General features: G+C 40.0%; 2 protein-coding genes across 3 annotated transcripts; one reads left to right on the top strand and one right to left on the bottom strand.

The window, feature by feature from the left end:
• Window positions 1-373: 373 nt before the first annotated feature.
• Window positions 374-1,795, top strand: LOC148101264 (uncharacterized). Its single transcript, XM_087845491.1, has 4 exons — window positions 374-404; window positions 819-1,177; window positions 1,267-1,350; window positions 1,490-1,795. The coding sequence occupies exons 1-4, from the start codon at window positions 374-376 to the stop codon at window positions 1,793-1,795; spliced, it is 780 nt and encodes a 259-aa protein (XP_087701617.1).
• Window positions 1,796-12,667: 10,872 nt separating this feature from the next.
• Window positions 12,668-19,632, bottom strand: LOC148101265 (uncharacterized). 2 transcript variants are annotated; one of them, XM_087845988.1, is made up of 3 exons: window positions 19,594-19,632; window positions 14,392-14,988; window positions 12,668-13,556 (listed from the first exon to the last, which is right to left on the bottom strand). In XM_087845988.1, the coding sequence occupies exons 1-3, from the start codon at window positions 19,609-19,611 to the stop codon at window positions 12,879-12,881; spliced, it is 1,293 nt and encodes a 430-aa protein (XP_087702114.1). In that variant the 5' UTR covers window positions 19,612-19,632; the 3' UTR covers window positions 12,668-12,878. The 2 variants fall into 2 exon arrangements, with proteins under 2 accessions (XP_087702114.1, XP_087702115.1); XM_087845989.1 differs by lacking the exon at window positions 19,594-19,632 and having other exon boundaries at window positions 14,392-15,036.
• Window positions 19,633-21,848: the final 2,216 nt, after the last annotated feature.

The following is a 21,848-nucleotide window of genomic DNA, read 5'->3' on the forward strand; positions in this document are numbered from 1 at the left end:
GTAGGAGGTTTAATTGAAAGTAGAATAGTAATTTTAGGCATTGCAGTTTTGAGATTTTATAAACTGTGAGCTGAAAGGATTTGGTTAAGCTCATTTGTATGGCTGCTTTCTAACTGTACTTTCTGTTTTCAGACCTCAGAAACAGCATTTTAAAGAAATGTAAATGATGCCAGTTGGTAGAAACTTGGTAGGGTAAAGTGGCTCACAAAGGAAAAAGCTCAACCCCCCCACATTCCTGCCCACACCCACAAACCTCTTTAAAAGCCCAGGAGAATTGCTCTTAAGTCTTAATTCACCTTCCTGCTTGGTTTGGAGCTCTTTCAGCAGAGATACTTTCTCCAGCTTTCCTGTTTTAATCACTGGGATTTCAAAGATGGAAGATTATGGGATGCACTTTTCTCCAGGTATGTACTCAGCATTGTTGCCTGGTGAGCTACATGAACAGAGTTGGCTAACCTCTAAGACAACTTGCAAAAATACTCTTTTACTCTGTTGTAAATCCTGATGGCAGAAGTCACTCTTGGTTCTGAATAATGTACAAATATTCCACTTTTTTGGGAAACTGTTGTGTTTCAGGCTCAGCAATTTACCTTTTTAAAAACTTTTTTTCCTGCTGTCTCAGAAGAGAAACACACTACAAATATCCGACCACTTTTTTCCCCAAGTTTGTGTGAAACTGTTGTGTTTAAGACTCATCAGTATTCCCTTTTTTATTATTTCTGTTAGAAAGTCAGTCGTGCCAAAACATATCAGCAACTGACCCATGTGGACCATATAGACTTGTTCTTACTTGGCCTCTTGTGTCTTTACCCTCACAGACTCGTGGAGTTCAGGCAGCGGGCTTGAAGGGAGTCTTTCCTTGGAAGAACTCTCTATATGGGCGGAGACTGCTCTAAGAAAGGAGATGGGCAACAAAACCTTTGCTACCTCTGAGACAGTTTCCAGCTTTGTCTCAGAGCAGAAACAAGATTTTGCTGTCCCAAGAAGGCAGGATGGCAACATCACTGCCACTCTGGACCATCCCAGCACTGCTCCAGAGAAACCTAAAGGAAAGGCCCGGGTGGTGTTCACAGAGAGACAGTTGGATATTCTTGTCCATCAGTTTAATCTGAAACATTACCATGAGCCAGGAGAGATGAAACAGTTGGCAGAGATGACAGGGCTGACCTACAAACAGGTGAGTGTTTTTCAATTTACTACAACATAAGAAATTGAATTTTGGGTCCATTGTACTCATGAAATGTTTTCTGTTTTCTTCCATTTTAGGTGAAAACCTGGTTTCAAAACAAACGGAGTAAGTTTAGGAGGAGTTCACATCCTCAGCACCTGAATCAGGATGTCCCACTTCATGTAAGTATCTCCTATTATTAAACAGAATTGTTTATGATTCTGTCATTATCTGGGGAATTGACTGTATTTAAAAAAGTGTAATGCCAATAATTTAAAACAACTATTCTCGTTTTACTGACAGTCCCCTTGTCCCCTTCAGTTTCAGGGAGAGAGACAGCCCCCGTTCAGGGAGCGGTACACCCAGCACCAGGTAAATTCAATGAGAATGGGTGCAAATAATCAGGCCCACTATTCTCATGCTGTGGGCAATTCTGCGGCTGGACCTCAATGGACCCTCCCCGACTCCCCTCAGATGTTTGGCTGGTCAATGCCACCAGGCAGCGGGCATCACGAATACGACACAGCTGTTCAAAACCCAGCAAAAATGGCCACTACAATCGAAGCAATGGGAAGAGCTGTGAGTACTCAGACTGTTCTCATGGAACTCTCAACGCAACATGGATAAAATCTTGGAGAAGCTCACGGCTCTACAACAAGAAATTGACAGACCTGGTGATGAGTGACAGACATTTAGACTGTCTGTGAAATTGGAGGCACCAAATCCAAACATCGTCTCTCCCCTGCATCCCTGTTTCCTTTTTTTCCCTCTTGTCCCTGATGTACGTATTTTCACTGTCTTTTTGTCTTTTTGGTTTCTTCCTGGTGCGGCTACATCCGCAGCCCCAGGACACAGGAATTTCACTGCATGTTGTACTTTGTATGACTGTGTATTTGACTAATAAAATTTGATTTGAACACCAGTTCAGCACTGAATGGAATATAAACAACCCTGGACTTTTTTTATTATATTTTTATTGTCTTCATGTAGCTCAACATAGAGTCTCAGATTTGATCGCTTTCAGTAAAGGGGGAGGGGGGTATTCAATATCCAATGGATTTTTAGAAATATTAGAATTCAGTAGGCTCCAGCTACTGTAAATAGTCAAAATATCTAAAATACATACTGGGATATCAGGGAAAACACCATCAGAAATTCTGTATATAAGATTAAGAGATGAATTCATCAAAATGTGTTTTGTTTCATTTTGTTGTATTTGTTGTAAAAAATATTGTACATGAAGAAAATTCTCTTCCTTGTGTGTGAGAAACTGTGAATAAAATATTAGTTTCACCCATTCAAACTGAACTTTCTACATGTCTCCAAACCTTCTGTCAGAGACTGAACATCCAAATGTTTTAGAGACTTTAGACCTCTATCTTTCCATGTTAACTTTTTTTTTTTTTTTTTTTTTTTTTTGCCTGTCCCATTTGGTTCTTTAGCCGTCAGAATTGTTGTCTGAAGACCAACAAGGATACCCAATGGATTTATTTTGCCAAATGGATCATCATGGCATTGCCGTATTGGTCCATTTGATCGACCTTTGTTTTTATTATTTATTTTATTTTATTTTCAGTTGTTACAGACGGGACAGACATGAGTGAGGGATAGGAAAGGGAGAAAGAAAGAGGAAGGAAAAGAAAAACAGAAGGGGAGAGGGACAGTGAGAAAGGGGGGAAAAGTTCCATGTTAACTTGAGCTACAATCTTCTATATTCACAATCAACGTATGAGACAGTCAATCTAACGAATCTGGAGCTTTCAAATGGACAAAAAGATTTTCCCAGGAATACCTGAAATAGAAAACAGTATTTCTTATATATCTTACAGCAGTATAATGCATCATAAAAAACAATGTAATTCATTCACAATAAATCAGCAGTCTAATGTAATACAAATCAGTCTAATAAATCTAATAGTTGTCACCTTCTAAGTCCAGAGTTAAATGCAACTTAAAACTACACAATGATTTCAGTCTTTAGAGGTATAATGTATAACATGACATAAGATAATGCAATAATCTCACAATATATGACTGACTTTAATTATCCATAAAATCACATACTCTGTAAAATTAAGGTCAACTATTGAACGGTGTATATTTTAAAGTAAAGGCTTTAAAGCCACGTTAATGCTACAAGTACTAACATCACTACTTTGCCAACAGTAATGTTTTAATGTTCTTTGTTATTAAACACTCGCACTTAAATAAGTGACATATTCAGTACTTACTTTTAAGAGTTTAGTTTTTGGCCGCCCCGCTTCAGCCATCCTGTGTTGTTTTTTTGTTTTTTTGTTTGTTTTTTCCTCCGGAAAAAATATCCACACCCACCGCCGCGCTAGGAATCCTGGGATATATGGGGCCACAAACTCTACACCGGACCCACCCTTCAAATTTGGGGACATGAACTGCGCATTTGGAGTACACTTCGGATTGGGACACTGTTATGTTTACATACACTGCTAAAATGGTGAAGGGTTGCTTTACAGGGCGACTGAATATGAACATATACTCAGTTACCAGTAGGGGGCTCTGACTAATAGTGATAGAAGGATAGAAGAAAAAAAGAGTATTGTGATATGTTTTGGATGGCTAACTACTGCTGAATACAAGTTCCATTATAAACCAAGCCCGTCTCCGTTCTGTCGAAAACACCACAAATTGGCGACGAGGATGAGTCCATCAGTTCCGAGTCCACCATCTTTTCTTGCACATGTGGGTGAGCCGCCGATTCCGTTTACCACATGGTTCCAGAATTGGCAGTACTGTGCGTGCAAGATGCTAAAATGATGGCAGCTATTCAAGATAAGCTTACCTGCACTGTCGACATTGAAACTGTACAAGGTGGTTCTAAGACGGTAGAGCTGATAGTAGACACTGGAGCTTCTGTGTGTATTCTGCCAAAAACTATCTACAGACAGTATTTTGCAGACTGTTCACTGGTGCGACCTAAAGTCAAACTAGTTACTTGTGCTAAAGATGAGTTAGCTGTGATGGGTTGTCTGCCTGCATCAGTTGCACTGCATGCACAGAATGAAAAAGTTCCTGCTTCCTTCTACATTGTCAAAGCTGGTTCCCCGCTATTAGGCCTCGACCTCATTAGAGCACTGAACGTCTGCATCGTCAGAGGCAAAGTGGACCGCATTCAGGATGAAACTGCAGATGAGCCGGATTCTACTAACCGGAAGTTATACAATGTTGATCCTATTCCACCAGCTCAACTTGGATGTGTTAAAGGGTTCATCCATAAAGTACAGGTAAACAACAATGTGCAGCCTGTACGTCAAAAGCTGAGACGCCTGCCATTAAGTGTACGTACAGAGGTATCAGCGGAACTCTCTCGTTTACGCAAAGCTGGCATAATTGAAAGGATTGATGCAGCTGAGTGGGTGAGTCCTCTGGTCGTGGCCCGGAAGCGCAAAAGGGAGTTGAGACTGTGTGTTGACCTTCGTGAACCCAATAAGAGCATCATTGCTGACTGCCATCCTCTTCCTCACATGGAGAATCTGTTTTCGGAGTTGGCGGGTGCCACTCACTACAGCCAGATTGACCTGAGCTCAGCATACCACCAATTACCTTTGCATCTGGAGAGCCGCAAGCTGACTGCTTTTATCACTCATGAGGGACTGTTCCAGTTCACACGTGTTCCATTTGGCCTAGCATCAGCACCTTCGGCTTTCCAGAAAATGATGCAAACGGTCCTGAAATATCTGCCTGGTGTTCGCAACTACTTGGATGACATCATCATCTATGGAACATCAAAGGAGGTGCATGAAAAGAAAAAATACTAAGAGGAGGACTAAGGGTGATAGAGCTTTTGCCACTGTGGCCCCTAGACTGTGTAACTCTATGTGGAACTGTGGAACCCCAAAACATTAAGAACTGCGGACTCAGTAGCTGTTTTTTAAAAAAACAAATCAAAACTTACCCTTTTAAAACTGCTTTTGGTTAATTTTTTGCCTGTTTTATTTTCTCTTTTTAAATCTTTTTATGACTTGTAATCTTATGTGCAGCACTTTGTGATTGTCTTGAAAGGTGCTATATAAATAAAAAATTTATTTATTTATTATACACGCCTGCAAGCTGTCCTCCAACGTCTCAGAGACGTCGGCCTGCAGATTAATACTGGGAAAAGTTCCTTCTGCCAGTCACACATTACATTCCTGGGCCATGTAATCTCAAAGGAAGGCCTACGTCCAAGCCAACATCACCTTACTGCTATTGCTGAGGCTCCTGCTCCAAAGGATATGGCTGCATTGCGCTCGTTCCTGGGTTTGTCATCCTGGTTCAGTAAATTTATTCCAGATTATGCTACACTGGTGGAGCCACTGCGACAGTTGCTGAAAACAGACATGAAAGTTGAACTCCAGTGGAACGAGGCAGCACATGAGAGCTTCAGTAACCTGAAAAAACTCCTTCTGGAAAGTCCCGCACTTGCCATCTATGACCCTGACTTACCTGCTTTTATCACCACAGATGCATCAGACTACGGGCTAGGCGCTGTGTTGATGCAGTTAGATCCAGATCAAGTAGAGCGGGTTGTGGCGTTCGCCTCCCGAACACTGTCTCCTGCTGAAAGAAAGTATTCCACCACAGAAAAGGAGGCATTAGCCTGTGTCTGGGCGGTGGAAAGATGGCGTGCATATGTATGGGGCCGCAGATTCACTGCCCTGACCTTTCTCTGCTGCGACAGGTTATCCGCTCAGGCTGGCCTAAGGTGAAAAGGTCTCTCCCACCTGAGATGCAGCCGTATTTCCTGGTGCAACATGAACTTGCTGGGGAGTCACCTTTGGTTTTCCGGGGGAAACGTCTGGTGGTCCCAAGGTCTCTGCGAGAAAAGGTGATATGCCTCGCACACGAAGGTCACCAGGGCATAGTTTGCACAAAGCAGCGGCTCAGAGAGCTTTACTGGTGGCCATGCATGGATACTGAAGTCCATGCGATTCTGTCATCGTGCTCAGTCTGTCAATCGTGTGACAAAACGGCCAAAACTGCTCCTGCTCCCCTACAGCCGGTTCAGTTTCCAGATGGTCCCTTTCAGCATGTGGCCATTGACATTGTTGGACCTTTTGACCGTGGGTCGCAGGACTTCAGGTTTGCTATCACACTGGTCGATTACTTAAGCAAATGGCCAGAAGTAGCCTTTACTTCATCAGCTACTACAGAAACTGTTATTAGGTTCTTGTCTTCAGTTTTTGCACGGGAGGGAAACCCTTGTGAGCTTACGACAGATAATGGACCACAATTCACTTCATCTGCCTTTGCTGATTTCCTGAAGGAAATTAGAACAAGTGTGTACCACCCTCAAGTGAACGGGTGTGTTGAAAGATTCAATGGAGTACTGAAGGACTGTGTTCAGGCTGCACAGGTGTCCCAGAAGCCGTGGAAGCCCGCCGTAACAGAGATGCTACAGAATTACCGTGCTACAGCTCATGCAACAACTGGAGCAGCTCCATTTCAGCTTCTCAGAGGGAGACCAATGAGAACAAAGCTAAATGTCCGGCCATTTCCCAAAGACACAGGACAGTATGACCAATGCAGGGCCAGAGTCTTTCACCAGCAACGTAGGAGTAAACGCTACACTGATGCTAAGAGGGGGGCAAAACCTCCCCAGCTTGTGGTCGGTGACAGGGTGCGGATACGTAAGCCTTTCCAAGTGGGGAAGGGAGAGAGACAGTTCACTGATCCACTGTCAGTGCAGCAACAGACTGGACTGAGCACCTTCATCTTGAGTGATGGAAAGCGATGGAATGCAGCCCGTCTCTCACTCTGCCGAGCAGAGAATGCTGAGCCGTTGCGGGCTGGTGAAGAGGTTGAAAACAACACAAGAGAAACTCCTAAAAGACTCCTGAGACATAGCTACTGTGTAGTGGATGGAAGTGTCCTGCCAAAGCAGGGAGATGAGTCTGATGCACTTTCTTTGCCAAATGAGAGTGCATCAGAAGTTGTTCCAAATTACTTCCATTATAATTTTGTGTCATCTGCAAACAATAGGACTTTGTCTTTGAAATTACTTCAAATTAAGACATGTTAACTAGGGCTGGGCCATATCATACCGTTCACGGTAATACCGGTATAATGTTGGGCAACGATAAGAAAATGAAATATCGCGATAGAATATGGGTAAAACGCACATTCGCATTGCCTTTGTTTTCATACGCACATGGCGGAAAAAAACACAGCAGCGACGGAGAATGAGAAGGGAGAAAGCGAATCGTTGAATGAAACGGATGAACCAGAATTGGTTTGTGAAAATGCTGCAACTTCAGTAGTGTGGAACTGGTTTAGCTTCCGTGTGTCAGATACACAACAAAGCACTATTTTTGGTAGAGCATGCTAGTGGGCCGTCGTTATTACTGTATTTTTTGGAAAAATGTTTTGGCACACTTTAAAAAAATCCTTTGATTTTTTTGAAAATCGATAGTGCCCCTTATAATCCTGTGTGCCTTATGTATGAATTCTGGTTGTGTTTGCTGACCTTGAAACGATTTTATGTTGTACACGCCACTCGAAAATCTGTCAAATGTTTTACAACGACTTTGCTAAGCTACAAACCCGCACCGCTTCATGGCTTGTCGGAGCATTATGGCTACCGTAGGCAGGAGCCTCGCGGAGTGATACGTACTGTGCTTCAACATCATATTACTGTATTGTTTGTGTATAACCTCTTAAGTTTTGTGGATATTATACATGGTTATGCTGAGGATAAGTCGGCCAATTTCCACTGGAAATGCCTTTTGGTTAAACTGTCAGCAAGGAATTTATTATTATTATAATTATTATTTATTGTAATAAGTCTATTGTAATTGTCTTTTTTTCAATAAAAATTTAATAATGATAAAAGAAGTTTTGTATAAAACATTAAGACATTAATTGATGAAAATGTTTTTCTTTATTTTTTTGTATCATCCAGTATTTGTAAATAATGTACACAAAGGTTGTCCATGAAACCCCTCAAACAACAACCCTACCTCAAACTTAATTTTTAGAAACATAAGAGATAAGTACGGTGGCCCTGAGAGGCCAAATGGAGCTGATGGTTCACTCGTTAAGCTGAAAGAAAGATGCTTTAATCACAGGAGTCACACATGTGTCCACTGTCCTATCTGGGAACTCTTCTTGTTTAGCACTCGTAATAACACAAACACTAAAACCTCCTTCTCTTGTGCTGTTTTGTAGCAGTGTAAACACCTGAGACACCTGTCTGTCTGTCCTGCACTCTCTCTTTTTCTTTCTCTCTGATTGTGTAATAAAAGTATGAACATGTATTTATAAGTTACACTTGTGTTTGAATCCTGCAGCTTATCACACATTTGATTTCCATGTGTCACAACTGCAAGTGTCCAGAGTGAGGACAGACTGAGGGACCCACTGCTGCACATCACCTGTGAGGCTTTGCACCCCTGATGATCCACCAGGATAAACTCAGCAGTGTATGATGAAGAGGAGGAGGAAGAGCCAGCAGCAGCTGACAGATGGAGAGAATAGACAGACTGTTCCCTGTTTGTGAAGGACTGCTAGGAAAGTTTAGAATAACGAGCTGTCTGTCCTGAATCAGTCTTATTAGGTAATGATCAAATAATTTGATCATTCCAGTGTTTTCAGTGTGGGAGAAAGTACTCAGGGCCTTCAAGTTACACACTATGAAAGGCAGCAACAAGTTTAATGTTCAGAAACATAAAGTATGTATCAGCAGCAGAATGGAGCTAAAAATAAATGTTTGTTTCAGTTCTATGAAGCTTTGAGTATTTTGGATTAGTATTACTGCTGTGTTTGTTGCATCATATTGCTGTAATTGTTTATATGCTTTATATATTCTGAGGTAAGTTGATCTATAGTGTTACATCATATTCTATAAGGATGTTATGTGTTTGTATACCTTCTGCCCAGTTTGACCCATTTAACAGAAGTCAGCCTGTTTAAGGCTCTGATATCTATTCTGTATGACTTAAAGCAGTTATGACATGGTCTGATTTTCACACCCAATAAAGGAATATTTAATATATCAGTCTACTCTTAATTCTATCAGAAACAGTTATCACAGCTCGTACATTTGCTTTTTACACATATATGTAAGCATTGAGCCAAATTTAGTAATGCCAACATACTGAAAGAACAACATTTGTCTCTGATATATGATACATCTACATATAAACTGTCAAAGATACTTGAGCGTCTTTGAGTGAAGATTTAAGGTGATAGGATATATAAATAACTGCAACTTGAATCTTTACTGAAGCTCAGTATTTGACACAGAGTTCACTCACATGTGCTGTACCAGTGTACCTGCACATGTGATGTGACAATAGAAGGGATTTGATTTGAGAGTTCAAACTCACTGCTGTAATAACTTATAATGATTAATATAATAACTATAATATTGGCCATCTCATATTTACACTGACTTTTGTCTCATGAACAACATTAACTATTTGTTATTTACTAGCTAATCTTAAATGGCTGTTCAGTAAAGATATGAAGCCCAACGATCATGTTTTACAGTCCTGTGGTCTAAGCCTCAGATACTTATTAAATCACACAAAGCTCATGTAGAAACAAACAAACGAACAAAATATGTTCTCCTTCATTTCTGTCAACCACACGTTTCCAGCTATCATGGTTGCTAGGCAACCTGGGCAGCGCGATGGAGGCTAGACCGTCCCATTTCACAAGCCTCACACTTCTGGCTTTAGCGGTCTTTGAGTATGCGGCCCTTGAGGACCGTTGAGGCTGCGTACTTTAAGGCTGCAGACCCTGGCAACGGCAACCAATCAAATGTTAGAGAAGCTGCATGGCAGCGTTAACCCCGCCCACTTAGTTTGATGGGTGAGGCTGACAGATAAAATTATTTCAAGGAGAGAGATGAAGGGGACAAAAGTGCCAAAATGAATTAAATAAATAAATCATTAAATAATTATTTAAAACTTTCAATAATTATTTTAATGTGTTATTATGTCAAGAATTAATTAAATGTGTCATTAATTAATTAATTACATGTGTTCTAAATATTTATGTATTCAATTATTTCTGATTTTAATGAATTATTGCCACATTTAATTAATTATTTAATGGTGTATTTAATTAATTCATTATGGCAGTCCTGCTGTTCCATACAAGGCGCTTCATAGGTAAAAATGATATCGCAACAGTTGTTTAGGAAGGGGGGAAGCTTTAGGAGTTACGGCGGTGTTTTGAGATGTGAGAGATTTGCGACGTTTAGCGCAAATCTTGTGTAGTTAGTGTGTAGTGTAGTCAATAGTTTTGTTGTGTGTGCCAGAACAATGAGGCGACTGCTGAATGTTACAGGTGTTACAGGAGTGATACATCTGTTGTCGGGCCTGCAGGTATCAGGCTGTTGTTCTCCTTTATCTCATAGTGGACAGAAATTATTTTTTGGAGTGGCGCAAATAATTTGTGTGGCATCAGATTTGATGCAGAACAGCTGATTGTTCTGTAAGTAGTTTGAAAATGTTTATTTAAAAACGTCTTGGCTGCATTTTTAGGTAAACAGCTGCAAAAAACTTTGTTGTTTTCAAAACTCTGTTACTATTTTGAAGAGGTAACGACATAATTAATTGCCCAACATTGCTCATCATATGCTGTATTTTGCAGACAGAGTTACAAGACTCTCACCCAGACCACAGACTCATAATACAAGTCAGAGCTTTATATATATATATATATATAAAAAAGTTGTTTTCAAAATTGGAGTTCAAGTTATTTTTACTTCCAATAGAGCTAACATACTACACAGGTCATGAACATTTTTTTTTAAAATTTCATTGTAAGTGGGCTAAAGCAGGTAATTAAAAGTAGTCTAACATAAATGTAAATGCTGTAATTTGAATATTTTAATAAACCACGTAACCTGGATGGATTCGATGCTGGCGTGACCACAGTGCACATGTCTGCTGTTGCTCACAGTGGTCCAAGGGACCGCTCAGGGAGTTTGTGTGTTCGCTCAGACACATGAACAACTAGAGGGAACATTGATTAGGTGTAGCATTTGTCTTTTGTTTGGTTTCTGTTTCACATAGGCTTTTGTTTGTAATTTTGGCCTTTGTTCACCCTGGAGTTCAGCTTCAGTTCAGACAATAAATCACCTTTCACTTGGGTGTGGTTTTGGGGACCAGGGTGGGGTCACTTCCTTTCTAACCCTTATGTTATGTTCCTGTACCCCTAGACTGGGGCGTAACAGGGGTCGTGGAATAAACCTTTTGAATTTGCGCCCATTAACGTGGGCTACAGAGACAACTTCTGCCCAGGCTCCAGCTCCAACAAAGATGGCTCTGATGAATGTGTGGTTTTATAAATGACTTTCTTTCTTCCAGTGGATTGGATCTCCTGTTTGTGACTGAGACACAGATGACCGTTGGTGAGCCTAGCATTATTTCTGAACTGTTACCCTCTGACTGCTCATTTCTTAATGCTCCGAGGAGATCAGGTAGAGGAGGAGGAATACTGACTGTTTTTAAGAAAAAACTTTCACTACAAACAACTCCATGTACTGGTTTCCCCTCCAGCTTTAAACTTCTCATATTTGAACTGGGACACTCTTACTGTGTGCAGTAATCTATCGGCGCCTAAGTTTAACAAAGATTTTTTAAATGACTTTTTATGTTTTTTGGCTGAAATTGTGCTGAAACAGGATCAGATTATAATAGTTGGTGATTTTAATATTCATGTCTGTTGCCCTGATGGACTGCTTGCTCAAGAGTTTTAAAATCTTATTCAGTGTTTTGACCTTGTACTGTCTGTAGAAGGCCCTACACATCAGCAGGAGCACACTCTTGACCTGGTATTATCACATGGTTTATCTGTTTTATATTTGGAAATGTGGGATTCAGTGTTCTCTCATCACAAACCTGTTTCTCTTGTGCATGAGTTTAATGCTCGCGCTCCACCCCGCCGCTGCTCTCTTCTCCTCCACTTTTATAAAGAAAATCTTTACCGACCCTCAGATTACTTATTGGGCCCACCCCAGATGAGCTGCTTTTGCAGTTCCAGGAAACCTGTACTCAGACCCTGAACACTGTGAACCCATTAAAAACCAGGCGCCCAAAACATATTCCTCAGCCCTGGTTAAATGAATCCACCCGAGCAGTCAGGCGTCAGTGTAGGAGAGCAGAGTGAAAGTGGAAGAAAGACAAATTGCAGGTTTCTTTTGAAATGTTAAAAGAATCTTGGAAATTTGATCAGAATACAGTGAAAATGAGAGAAAGATATTTTTCTCAGATCATTGTGTTAAATTGTCAAAATCCCCGTGTTCTCTTTAACACTATCAGCTCTACTCTAAACAACCCTGAAAGCCTCTGCTGACACATGTAATCAGTTCCTTTCTTTCTTTGTAAACAAGGTCGAGTCTGTCAGGTCAGCAATAGTACTTCCTACAGATGACCCATCAGTGTTTATTCCATGACTGTAAACATGTTTTCATTTGTTACTTCAGTCTTTACTCTGAAATACAGGAAATGACATCATGGCTCAAAATCTTTGTCGTTCAAACAATTCTTTATTTAACTTTTATTTTTAACTTTATTTAAGAACTTTAATAAAATACATTCAATACAAACTTGAACAACAGGAAACTGACTTTTCATCCAACCATTGAAAAAAAAACGTAACCACTGAACACAAACAGAAGAAGAACAATTTATAAAGATTAACATTGAACTACAGGAACAGTTTGATTCATAGCCTCATCAGATCTTTAAGGAGAGCCGATCTGAACTCTGTGGAGCCTGATCTCCAGGGTTTTAAGTTGGACTCTGAAACCAGAGGATGTTTCTCTCTCTTCAAATTCGCTGTCATCCTGTGATGGGAACGATTTCAGCCCTGCGTGATCGCGCTGATGTTTGCACAGAGCAGAATATGAAGTGAATGTTTTGGCACACTGGTAACAGTGAAACCGTTTATTAGTAACGTGGGATTGTTTGTGTGCAGAGTATGAACTGAGATTACTGAAGCTCTTGTCACACTGCTCACAGCTGTAGTTTCCTTCCATGTGTGTACGTTCATGTTTGTTACGACTACCTGAACGTGAGAAACTTTTGTCACAGTGTCTGCACTTGTATGTTTTCTCTCCTGTGTGGACTCGTTTGTGTCTTTTAAGGTGATCTGCAGTGGTGAAGGATGACCCACACTGATCACAGAGGTGCTTTTTGACCCCACTGTGAAAGAGTTCATGTCGTTTTAACTCAGTTGATGTGGGGAAGCTTCTCCCACATTCTTTGCAGTATTTCAGTTTGTCTCCAGTGTGTTTACGTTTATGTATTTTTAGGCTGGCTTGCTGACTGAAAGTTTTTCCACAGATGTCACAACGAAAGTCTTTCCCACCACCACAGCAATGACAGGGTTGAGAAGTGGATCCATCTGTGTCGCTCTGCTTCTAAACAAAGACACAAAGACAGTGTAAGTCAGTCCTTCAACACTTTTATCCTGAACGTCGCCTGAAATAAAGAGCATCTCTGCAGACGTCCAATTACATTTTACTGTTTCAATTAACACACTCAGTTTACTGGGTTACAATAACTACAATACTACCACCATAATACTACAGTAATACTTCTTTAATATTACAGTAACATCTGACTTACACTTAAGTACTACCACGCTAATGTTTTTAGGGTACCCATGGTAAACTACTGTAACACTGCAATAATACTAATTTAATACTGCATTAATAACACTGTAATTGTGCAGTTATAACACTCAGCTGACCGGGATACAAGAAAAACTATTACCCCCAATGACACTGCAATTATAACATTAAATGGGTATTTTAACACTCATGTTTAAAAGTACTAAAGTCATATGTAAGCAATGATACTACAGCTGTAACACCATTACGTAACGATACAACTTTGTTAACCATAAGAGAAGATTACTGAATGGTTTGGTTTTGTACTTAATTTATGTTTTATTTTATTCTATTTACACCTGACAGAGGAATGAGCCGCTGTAAACCAAAGGCCATTTATGCAGAAATAATAACACCATGATATACCACGAAGCTGCCTGAAGATTAAATAACAGCAACATATCAATTTTCAGCATTTTCAGTTTTTCATGATCGTCTAAACAAAAATCATAAGTGAAATGAAAATCTGAATAATGGCTCAGAGCTACTCTTCGGTGCAGTAGAAGTGCTAACATGCTAACACAATTTAATGAGCAGACTTGTTCCAAACAGTCACTTACAAGAATAAAATAAAAATACATACCTCACAGTAACTGCACTTGTAGAGTCTCTTTCTGGTGTGGATCTGTTGGTGTTTTCTCAGGCACTGTGGAGTTTTAAAAGTCTTCTCACACAGGTCACATTGATAAGGTCTCTCCTCAGTGTGGGTAAACATGTGGCTTTGTAACTGTGCGTCTGTTGTAAAGTATTTGCCACACTGATCACACCAGTACACATCTTCTCCGGAGTGAATGCGTAGGTGTATATTTCGGTACCTTAGCTGGCTGAAAGTTTTTCCACAGATGTCACAGCTGTATGCCTTAATTCCAGAGTGGGTAACTAGATGACTCTGTAAACTGCTACTGTGAGTAAAAGCTCTGCCACACTGATTACAGCTGTAAGCTTTAACTCCACTGTGGACGACTTGGTGTGTTTTCAGGGCTTTCTTCCAGGAAAACGACTTTCCACACAAGTCACAGCTGAACGGTCTCTCTCCAGTGTGGATGAGCTGATGTTGTTTTAGTTCAGACTTCCTAGTAAAATCCTTCCCACACTCGTCACAGGTGTTTTTTTTCTCTCTCTTTCTTCTGTGAGGTTTGTCGGCCTCCTGAGAGCGCTGACTTCTCGGTCCATGTTGGTCCTGCAGGGACAGAGATACAAACAGAGGCAGTGAGTGAAATGCAGTCATTGAACAAACTGAAGCTTCAAACTCCCTCCATTAACACTAGTTTTAAACCTGAAGGTGGAGTGTGGCACCAAACACCTTAAAGGTCTCTTATCCCCACCTACTGGTAGTAGTAACACATTACAGCCAACCTGGTGTTAAAGATAATTAATCATTGTTCAAACACTCTAAAATCATGCCCATCTCTCCTGCTTTTACACAAATATTAATGCTAACACTCAGAATAGTAATAAATGTTTACCAGGTCTGTACTTTTTTATATTTCCTGTTGCTGTTTCCTATTTTAAATTTCTATAATTGTCTAATTTATTCGATAATAATAAATCAAATGTAACAGTTACTAGCTTGGTTCAGTGAAAGATGATGTCAGAGTCTGACTGTAACCTGAAGGGTTTTTTTTTTACTTTTACTCGCTACATTAAAAAAAAAAATCTGTATTTTCTACTCCTTACATTTTCAAAACAGGCTTGTTATTAAACTGATTTGTATTACATTAGACTGCTGATTTATTGTGAATGAATGATATTGTTTTATGATGCATTATACTGCTGAGGTATAAGAAATACTGTTTTCAGAGAGTCATGGCCTTATTTGTCTGATTAGAAGAGAACAGAGTATACCGGAGAGGTTTTCTGCCCCATCTCATCAGGAGGAGATAAAACAGGGAGCCAAGGCCGTCACTTAGGTGCCGTAAGAGAGAAAGAATGTGAATGTTTAGGTTTTTATGACTAGGTGGAGGGGGGCTGAAGCTATAAGAATGTGTGAAACGCTCAGACACTTCGAGATCAGGCGGACACCCTCCCGAGCTCATCTCCCCTCCAGATGGTTTATGCTCAAAAGTGTTGAATTGTATGAAATAAAATGATTGTTGATTGAGCATTTATACACCGAGTATTGTCCTTCCTTCAGCCCAAAGATCAAAAGAATTGGGAGATTTAACAATGGACATGGCATGTATGATGCGGTGAAGGCATTTCAAGTGAAGCTGTCACAAATGCACCAGTGCAACCTGTCTCACTTTCCCTGTTGCCAAGTGATGTTGAACCAAGTCGGCGCACTTTGCTGATAAACTGAGCGCACTGAGTTCGCACGGCGCTTTGGTGACTGTGAAGCACAAAAAGAGAATTTCGAGCTGCTTCTCAACCCATTTACGTGGAAACTGCACCTGTGCAGATTCAGATGGAGCTGCAGTGTAATGATACACTCAAGGCAAAGTACGACACTGAATGGCCCGCACAGTTTATTAGTTCCATTCCTGCAGCAATGCCCCAGCTCCGTCTACATGCAGCTCGAACCTTGTGTATGTTTTCATTTATTTTTTCTGGGGTTTTTGGCAGCATGTTCATATTTCTAACTTGCATAATTTTGACAGGATATATTTTTATGAAGATCAAAACATTTAAAGTTAAAGTTGATTTTTTAAGTTTATTTATTCTGGAATAATATTCCTGTCTGTTTTTATTCATATTTATGTTTAAAAAACATGGTTTTAGTGTGTTCAATAAATGTTTATCTTGTTTGGCCTGCGACCTAAAGTGTGCCTTGAGTTTTGTCCCCTGTGCAGTTGAGTTTGACACCCCTGGTGTAGAGGATGGAAGTCAGCCAGGACAACTCATGAAACATCTGCAGACATCTGGCTGAATTCAGTTGTGTACAGCCTGTACATTAAGAAAATCGACTGGAGCTCTCAATAGAAATGATTGTGAGCTGTGACTCTTTTCCCCACACTGAGCCACTACAGCTGATTTTAGGGTTGAATCCTGCTGAATCCCACTTTAACCTCTTCCCTGCCCATTTTCCTCTTTAGAGGCAAAGTCACCCTCTACAATGTAGGCATTGTATTATTACATGATTATTACATTACATTAATATAGCACAAGGTTCAGTTAGTTTTGCATAAAATATATATCAGTACTTCAGCTTTTAACCCTTTAAGAACTACCATAGAACCAAGTTTGCCAGAGCTAATCTTTATATTTTTACATGCCCTTAATGCCATTTTTGGGATCATTTCAAGTTGCTATACATCAATATGCCCATTAGATCCCAAATCTTAATATTATCTATGCATTGAGTCCATAGTAACTACATAAAGTGCAAACAAACTGCAATTAAATACAAAAATTTGTTTAAATCAGTTTTGTTGGTTCTGTTTCTACACCAGGGCTCGCAAAATTTCAAAATCCCTGGTAGCCCTTCGGGCAGGGACTCTTCAGTTTTTGGTAGCCCAAAATAAATTTAAGTAGCCCGAATAAAAAAGAGAGCAATTTTTTGATTGATGTTTTGTTTCCTTTACAATATTACACATTAAAGTATAATATTGTAAAGGAAACAAAACATTAATCAAAAAATTGTTGAAAAACAAATTATAACATTGTATAAAAATTACAATCATCAGCTCAAATACTTGGTTCTAATTGAACAGAAATTTCAATGAACTTGTAAGAACTGTGTAGAACATGAATCAGTCTGTGTCAGATCCTGAATTTGAAATTTCCACTGAAGTCACGGGTAAAAGGCAAGTGGAATCAAGATCTAGGCCATTTGCTTTTTGAAGTTTGCAAAGACTGCTAAATTGTGCCAGTGGTAGTTCACTCTTTGCAACATAGCACGCTGTTTTAAATGGATTTTTAGGTCTATTTTTAGTATGTTATTTGCAATTGGTGTTTGTTCCGGGAAAGATATTGCAGACTGAGCAATAATGCATTTCTTGCATTTCTCATGGGTTCTAATGGGGGCCTTTCTTAAAATGACTGGTCCCAGTAACAAAGGCGCTTGTCGACTCAGAAATCGAGGGAAAACCAACAACACACCCGGCAGAACATTATGTTATTTACACGGGTGCACATAAGTGGTCCGCATGTGCGCATTCGCTGTCAAATTAAAAGACGCGCACCAGATAAGAAGTTGCAACGTGCGTTTGCGTCCACATAAAAGGCAGTGTTTTTGCCCGCTAGAGTGGGATTTTCACGACACATTCTGCACCACATCTCTGTGCGTTCATCATTTGTTTGAAGCCAGCTCACCTCCTGCAACCACTTTTCCGAAAATACGCGCTTCTTTTGTGGTTCGGACTCCTTCTGACATTTCTTTGGAGGTGGAGGAACATCACAGTAATTGCTTAAAGGAGTTTGCTTCTTCGACATCTTTAAGAGTTCTAAACAAATGTCTGTCCTCCTCCAGAAAATCTTATGTATGCAAACACGCGTTGCAACTTCTTATCTTGTGCGCGTTTTTTATTTTGACAGCGAATGCGCACCTGCGGACCACTTATGTGCAGCCCTGGTTATTTAGCTCGTCATATTGCAGCCACAGAAATTCTTTTGTCCATGAAACCATAAAGCTGCACTTTCTTTTTGCCTTATAGTCTGATTTGTCATAACTTTTCCTTTTGTGGTAAGCTTTTCTTTGGCTGTCCCTTCTTCACCCTGACCTGTCTTATTTGGCTCAGCAGAACTAAAATATATATCCTGCTGCTTTTACACACGCACTCACATAACGCTCAGCGATTCTCTGCGCGATCAACCTCTCACATGTTTAAGCTTGCTGCGGAGATTTCACTTGTCACATTTGCATAGTAAGCTAACGATTGATAAGACGATGTCAGAGGAATTGGTGCGCAAATTATCATCACTCACCAATCAGTGCTGTCGCTCTCTATACACAGTTCGCGCGATTGCAAAGTGAAAGCAAAAAAAAAGCGCAAATTCAAACACGATTTCAATATGTCACATATTGACAGTGGCTCACCGATGCCAATGACATAATTACCCAGCTACATTTCCGAAAGAATGCAAAAGCATTGACATATATTTTTCCTTCCTACGATAGCCCTACGGGCAGGGCAGAGATAGAGATTGGTAGTCCGACTGGAAAATTCGCTAGCCCCGGGACGTCGGGCTAGCGATTTTGCAAGCCCTGTACACATATTTCTAGTTAAAGAAATTTCAGAGGTTTATCCCTCAAAAGTGTAAATGCAAAAAAGTTGCACATTGTTTCCAACCACAGGAAATTTGTTTTGAGTATTTTTGAGATTTTTATATACTGCAAGAAAAACAAAAATAAATATTATAATGCAAATTAGCAAAACAAACAGCATGTGCATCAAAATAAACTATTGCCAACAGTGCAATTTGAGTTCTAAGCATCCCAGAAACAATACAGAAAAGAATAAAGTCAAACATGACTTTTAAAAACACCAGTATAGGTATCCCTGAAGGCAGGTTTTGGCAGGTAAAGTCAGACATGCGATAGTTCGCGCTGACATCTATTCTAACGTACGAAGTGCTATGAACGGCAAAGTGTGTTTCTGGTACGTTATGTTTTTTTGCTGCAAGTGCTTTTTATGCAATTTCTGCAAATACATATGTGGAAGGAAATCGTGACCAAGGGCAAGCTGATGGCATAAGATGTAAGTACAACTCCTCCTAAATAAAATAATTGTGTTAGCTTAAGTGCAGTTCTACCGGGATTTTAAAGTTGTTACGCAAAACGGAGTGTTCCTGCTCCAATAGGCCTTAAAGGGTTAATGGAGTATTTCTTAACACTAGTATCTGTCACCTTCTTTGTCGAACTCATTGTTTTCTCTGCAGTGGCTGAGTTGAGTCCAAGTAGCTGAAATTTCCTCTGCTGCTCCGTCAGACTTCCTCCTGCTGATCAGCTGGGACACAAAACAGAACTTTGTTAGGCTCCACACTGCACTGAAGAGTCAAACTGTCTCATATGTTCATCTGACAACACAAAGAACAAATTTTAGCTTCCCTGGGTGGACAACTTGTTTGAAACAAACACAAAAGGTTTGAGCACCGATACCAAGCAGTATGGCACACCAGTACCAGGATAGCAATTCCTCTTTAAAAAAAGCCCTGGCCAAGAACGAAAACAGAATAATCAATGGATTACAATGGAGAGTACAGTGTTTCCCAACCACTGTGCCGCGGCATATATACGTGTGCCGTGAGAACTGATCAGGTGTGCCGTGGAAGATTATCCTATCTGAGTGGGTTTAGAAATCTGAGCCATGATCTGAGTAACCCTCATCACTCAGTCACACTCCGATTCTCTACTTGTATCAAGTCCACTGCACTACTTTCAAGCATTCGGTCCTCTAATGTGCACCTTCCTCCTCTTTGTATATACTCCTCTTATATGTTATTAGTGTGAATGCTTGTAAAAGCATTCACAGTATTGTTCTTCTAATCTTTATTATTATTTTCTTTTCCGTACGTTTTTCGCCGTCTATCTCCTTCAAAACCGTTCAACTTAGAAAAACCATTCAAACACCATCAGATTCCTCTTCTTTTGGAAAGGTGTGCTTCTATTTTTTTCATTTTTAACATTTATATTTTTAATTTTATTCAACTTTTTTCATCAAAAATTTCCCATGTATTTCAATGGGGAGACCCTTCAAATCCTCATTCAACTTACTCATTTTTAAACTCTTACTACTTCCACATACATTGACATAGAGCAACCATTCAAACTTTAAAACGAAGACAAGACATTCAACTATTCAACTTGTATTTATCTTTTCAATATCTATTATACTTTTTCTTCAGTTCCAGTTTAAGTTTCATGATGTTTTTTCAGCCGTTTCAGAGTTTATAATGGGTGTGTATGGGACGGAATGTTGGCGCTAGAGTGAGACAGCTCAACTACTAGAGTGAGAGGAGCGAAAAAATTAATCTTAAAATCTTTTTTAAAACTGCTGCTGTGTCCACAGCGTTTGCTCTACAGGTCTGATTTTACCCTCAAAACGTAGCCATCGCTGTCCTCTTTCATCCAATGTGTTTACTATTGTACTAGGTGTTATGGTTCTTTCATAAATGTCACCAATGCACAGCCTCCTCCCTCCAACTCTTCCATAGACTCTAATGTTAAAATGGCTCAGAAGGTTCGTTTGAAAATCAGAAGAGCATAGTGTCTTTACACTGTCACCACGTCTATATAATAAACTCCACAGGCATGAAAACTGAGAATTTGGTAGACTGGACATTGCTGGTGCTCACGGTGAAAGAATTTTGTCAATACGACCTGTACTTTTCATTTGGGAACGATTTGTTTCGGCCTGACTTTTCTGTTCATTTTAAGCATCAAAAGTGAGGCGCATGTCTGTCTGTGTGTGTAGGGAGCCATTGGGTGCAGTCACTATAGCAACCAGGCTCACACCTGCCTGCTTAACGAGCTCTCTCTCACTCTGCCAAGGTTAAACCTAAAAATGTCTACTGCATCTAAGCAGTTGTAGTAAGATGAACTTTTTCAATAGGTACAATAAGACAGATTTGACAGGGTTTTGCCACAGATTAATAGTTTGTCAGTAGTTAGTATATGCCAACTAAGGAGAGCATTGTGATTGGAACACAGGTTTTTCAGATCTGGGCAGTTTGAGTCAGTTGATGACTTTAAAATCATCCTTTCTGACTGGATAATTAAAGCTCACAGCATCTACCTGTCTGTAGTTGATTTTCCCACATTTTAATTAACGTTTAACTAATCTAATCTCATTTAATGTCTCTGTTTATAGTCTGTATAGTTTATCTCCCCACTAACACACTTAGAGTAGTCTTAAAATAAAACCCACAAAACAGTTCAAGATGAAATACTTTTTATTTGCTCATGTAATGCCAGTTGCCCTATTTTTCTGTATGTCACTCATTCGCTTATACTCGGGCAAAAAGTACCAATTTATTGCTGTTCAAACTGATGGTCAAATTTCCAAGCACCACCTGAACGCCTCATCTGTTTTTAACCCATCACTGGACCAACTGTTGTTATTCCGCTTTGCTCTCTGCTGTGGTAAGTACAGTACACTCAGT

This window comes from Neolamprologus brichardi, chromosome 9 (assembly GCF_056152115.1).
Source record: "Neolamprologus brichardi isolate AB-2024 chromosome 9, ASM5615211v1, whole genome shotgun sequence".
Lineage (NCBI taxonomy): Eukaryota > Metazoa > Chordata > Actinopteri > Cichliformes > Cichlidae > Neolamprologus > Neolamprologus brichardi.